This window comes from Trichosurus vulpecula, chromosome 2 (genome assembly GCF_011100635.1).
Source record: "Trichosurus vulpecula isolate mTriVul1 chromosome 2, mTriVul1.pri, whole genome shotgun sequence".
NCBI classification, from domain to species: Eukaryota; Metazoa; Chordata; class Mammalia; order Diprotodontia; family Phalangeridae; genus Trichosurus; species Trichosurus vulpecula.
Genome location: NC_050574.1, coordinates 81484579 through 81487990, shown reverse-complemented (window position 1 = coordinate 81487990; position 3412 = coordinate 81484579). Strand labels below are relative to the sequence as shown.

Here is a 3412-nt window from a genome sequence, read left to right as displayed (position 1 = left end):
ATTTAATGTAGAAGCTGAAAGATCCTTTGTGATCCTGACTATAGTTCCATGATATTTGAATTGTTTCTTTTTGGCTGCTTGCAGTATTTTCTCCTTGACTTTGTAATTCTGAAATTTGGCTATAATATTTCTTGGAGTTTTCAATTTGGGATCTCTTTCGGGGGGTGTTCTGTGGATTCTTTCAATGACTATTTTGCCCTCTGGTTCTAGGACCTCTGGGGAGTTATCTTTGATAATTTCTTTGAAGATACTGTCAAGGCTCTTTTTTATCGTGGATTCCCGGTAGACCAATAATTCTTAAATTGTCTCTCCTGGATCTATTTTCCAGTTCAGTTGTTTTTCCAATCAGATATTTCACATTTTTTCTATTTTTTCATTCTTTACATTTTGTTTTATTACTTCTTGATGCCTCATAGAGTCATTAGCTTCCACTTGCTCAATCCTAATTTTTTTTTTAAAAATCTGTAGTTTTATTTTCTTCATGTTATTTACATGTATACAAAACATATAAACATATCACTGGAGGGTATAATTTTTGCGCAGTGACTGATAATCCTACCTTTGAGACTTCCTCTTTAGTCACCAAATTTAATAGCTGGGAAGGATCTTACAAATCATCTAATCTTAATTCCCTCATCTGACCAATGAGGAAATTTGAGGTCCAGAGGTGACATGTCTTGCCTGAAGTCACGTAGCTACTATTTTATCAGAGATATAAACTGAGAATCAGTTCCACAGGTTGCATATTTCTTAATATACGGCTTTATCCCCTTCAATGGAAAAGGCAACTAACTAAGCTCAAGGAACTAAGAAGGATCAGAAGGATGCAAATGAATGAAAAAAAAGTTCATGACAGGAGAATAAGGGAGATGAGTATTTGATAAATGGGAGAAGACTGTAGGTAAAGAGAATAACAAAAAAGCTTATTTTTTATTTAAAAGACATACACCTTGTCTATCCCAATGCAAAAGAAAAGGCCCCTAAACATAGAATTACCACAATAAATAAGATGTTAGTTTCAGAAGATGGAACAGGTAGAAGTGAAAAGGTTCATGTGTTAAGTTTGTGCGTGTATTGCGGCTATTAAATTTTGGAAAGAATTGTATTTGATCTGGAGGGTCAATGACTTGGCCACCCCATGCCCAAAGTTACACAAAGTTATAAAGTACAGAATAAACTTGCCCTTTAAAAATTTAAAAACCAAAAAGTTTTCATGACGAGAAGGTAAGTTTTAGTCATAAAACCTGCAGGGTGTTTGGTGGTTATCCTTGTTTAAAAAAAATAGAGGTCCGCCTTCTTCATTATGTCAGAAGTCCAAGAAAGTAAAATTATAGTTTCTTGTTAAGTATGGAATATCCTCTTTTTAATGTGCCTAAGAAAAATGGATGCCTTCTACATTGAATCCATGTAGCAATCTAATGAAGTCATCTATGTCCATGGAACGGGCCCGTTTGTCACTAAAACCTGTATCCATTAGGATTTTCTGTATTTTATCTGCAATGTTGAAATCTTCTGGTATTGCAATAGTATGGACTGAACAGTGAATTCGGTAATTTTTTTGCAAAAGCTGTTGCACAGCACTCGACTTAAACACAGCAGACAGGGTCTTGTTTTTCCTCACAAATGTTATCCTCACTAGACCATCCCATTCCTGGAAATTGATAGGTGGTGGTGGGTTCTTAGGTTCTATCCTTACCACACTTGACTCAACTTTTGGTGGAGGTCTGAAGTTATTCTTCCCAGCTTTCATCAGATGATCCACTCGTGCTAATAACTGGGTATTAATGGAAAGTCTGCAGTATAGCTTGTCTCCTGGTTTTGCAACCAAACAGAGAGCAAATTCTCTCTGGAACATAAGTATAGCACACCTAAAAAAAGGTCTATGCAGCAACAGCTTGAAGACAAATGGGGAAGAGATCTGATAAGGCAAATTTGCCACACATGCATCAAAGAATGGCAAGTCGGTTTTCAACACATCACCAACCATTACTTGAAGTTCGCTTGCCTGGGGCGTTCCCTGAACTCTTTTGTGAAGTTCAGCTACTAGCCTTGGGTCAAGTTCACAGGCAACAACCTTTTTAGCTTTTTCTAGTAGTTTCACAGTCATGTTTCCAGTTCCAGGACCAACTTCTAGGACCACATCTGTTGGTCTTAAGGCAGCCTTATCAATGATGCTATTAATAATGAGAGGATTTTTCAAAATATGCTGTCCAAGTCCAGTATTAAACATGACACCGCCAGCACTCTTTTGCTCCCGCTGCTCCCAGCACCAGCTGCTGGTCACCGACTTTGCCTTCGACATCTCGACTCTGGAATCGAGCTCCGAGTCCGGAGACCCAGCTGAGACACAGTTGCTCCTAGCCATGTGGGGGAGGGGGCCAGGGAAGAGCTCAATTCTAATTTTTAATAAGTTGCTATCTTCATTTTGCTTTTGAGTCTCCTTTTCCAATTGGTTGATTTTACCTCTCAGGGTGTCATTTTCCTATTTAGATTCTGAATCTCCATAGCCATTTCACCAATCTTATTTTTTAAGGACTTGATTTTGTCAGTGGTTTTTTTTTCTTTTTTTCCATTTTTTCTTTTATCTCCCTAATTTGGTTTTTAAAATCCTCCTTTAGCTCTTCCAGTAATGTTTTTTGGGCTTGAGACCAATTCACATTCCCTTTTGAGGTATCAGATGTGAGTGTAGTGTCAATGCTATCCTCTTCCAAATTGGTATTTTGATCATGCCTGTCTGCATAAAAAGAATCAATGGTCCTTGGTTTTTTTTTGTGTTCTTCTTCATGTTGGTTAGCTTTTTCCCATCTTTGGTGAATTTCTGCTTTTGGGGCTCAGGGCTCTCTGTTGCAGGTTTCTTGTTCTGGGGATTGTGAGTTTATTTACTGACTTTGTGTATTATAGCCTTCAGTTTCCTGAGGTGTGGGGGAGGGGTCTGGTTGCCTGAAGTCTCCTCTTCCCCTGCGTTTGCTCTCCAGCACTCTTGCTCTTCAGCAATGGTCTCAGCTGTTTATTGTCTGTGCTGGTGTCTGCCATTTCCCCTGGTTGTGCAAAGGTATGTCTGGGCTCCTGGTGTTGACCCCTGCTGGCTCTGCTCCTCTGGGAGTCAGGAACTCCCACTGCTCAGCCACTGACGTCCCACTTCTGTCTCCTCTATTCCAGTGTTTTTTCCTGAAGAATTCTCTGGGTCGGGGTGGGAGGGGTGGGATTAGAGCCATTTGCCTGTCCATTATGTCTCTAGGAAGTTCAAGAAGGCATGTTTCATACCTTTGAGCTGCAAGCCTCAGGAGTTGATGTCTTATGGCCGGTGGCATTGTGCTGCTGCCTCTCGTCACTTCTACAGACTGCCGTCCTGTGTTGGGAGGCCTGGGGATCTCCGCTGGTTTCAGTACCCAGCGTTCTCCCAGCCTGGATT

The 3412-nt window shown here is 40.2% G+C and overlaps 1 protein-coding gene across 1 annotated transcript; it reads right to left on the bottom strand.

The window, feature by feature from the left end:
• Window positions 1-1372: 1372 nt before the first annotated feature.
• LOC118838722 (probable dimethyladenosine transferase) lies at window positions 1373-2302 on the bottom strand. The gene has a single exon (XM_036746084.1). It carries the CDS (start codon window positions 2300-2302, stop codon window positions 1373-1375), a length of 930 nt encoding a protein of 309 aa, XP_036601979.1.
• Between the last annotated feature and the right edge of the window lie 1110 nt (window positions 2303-3412).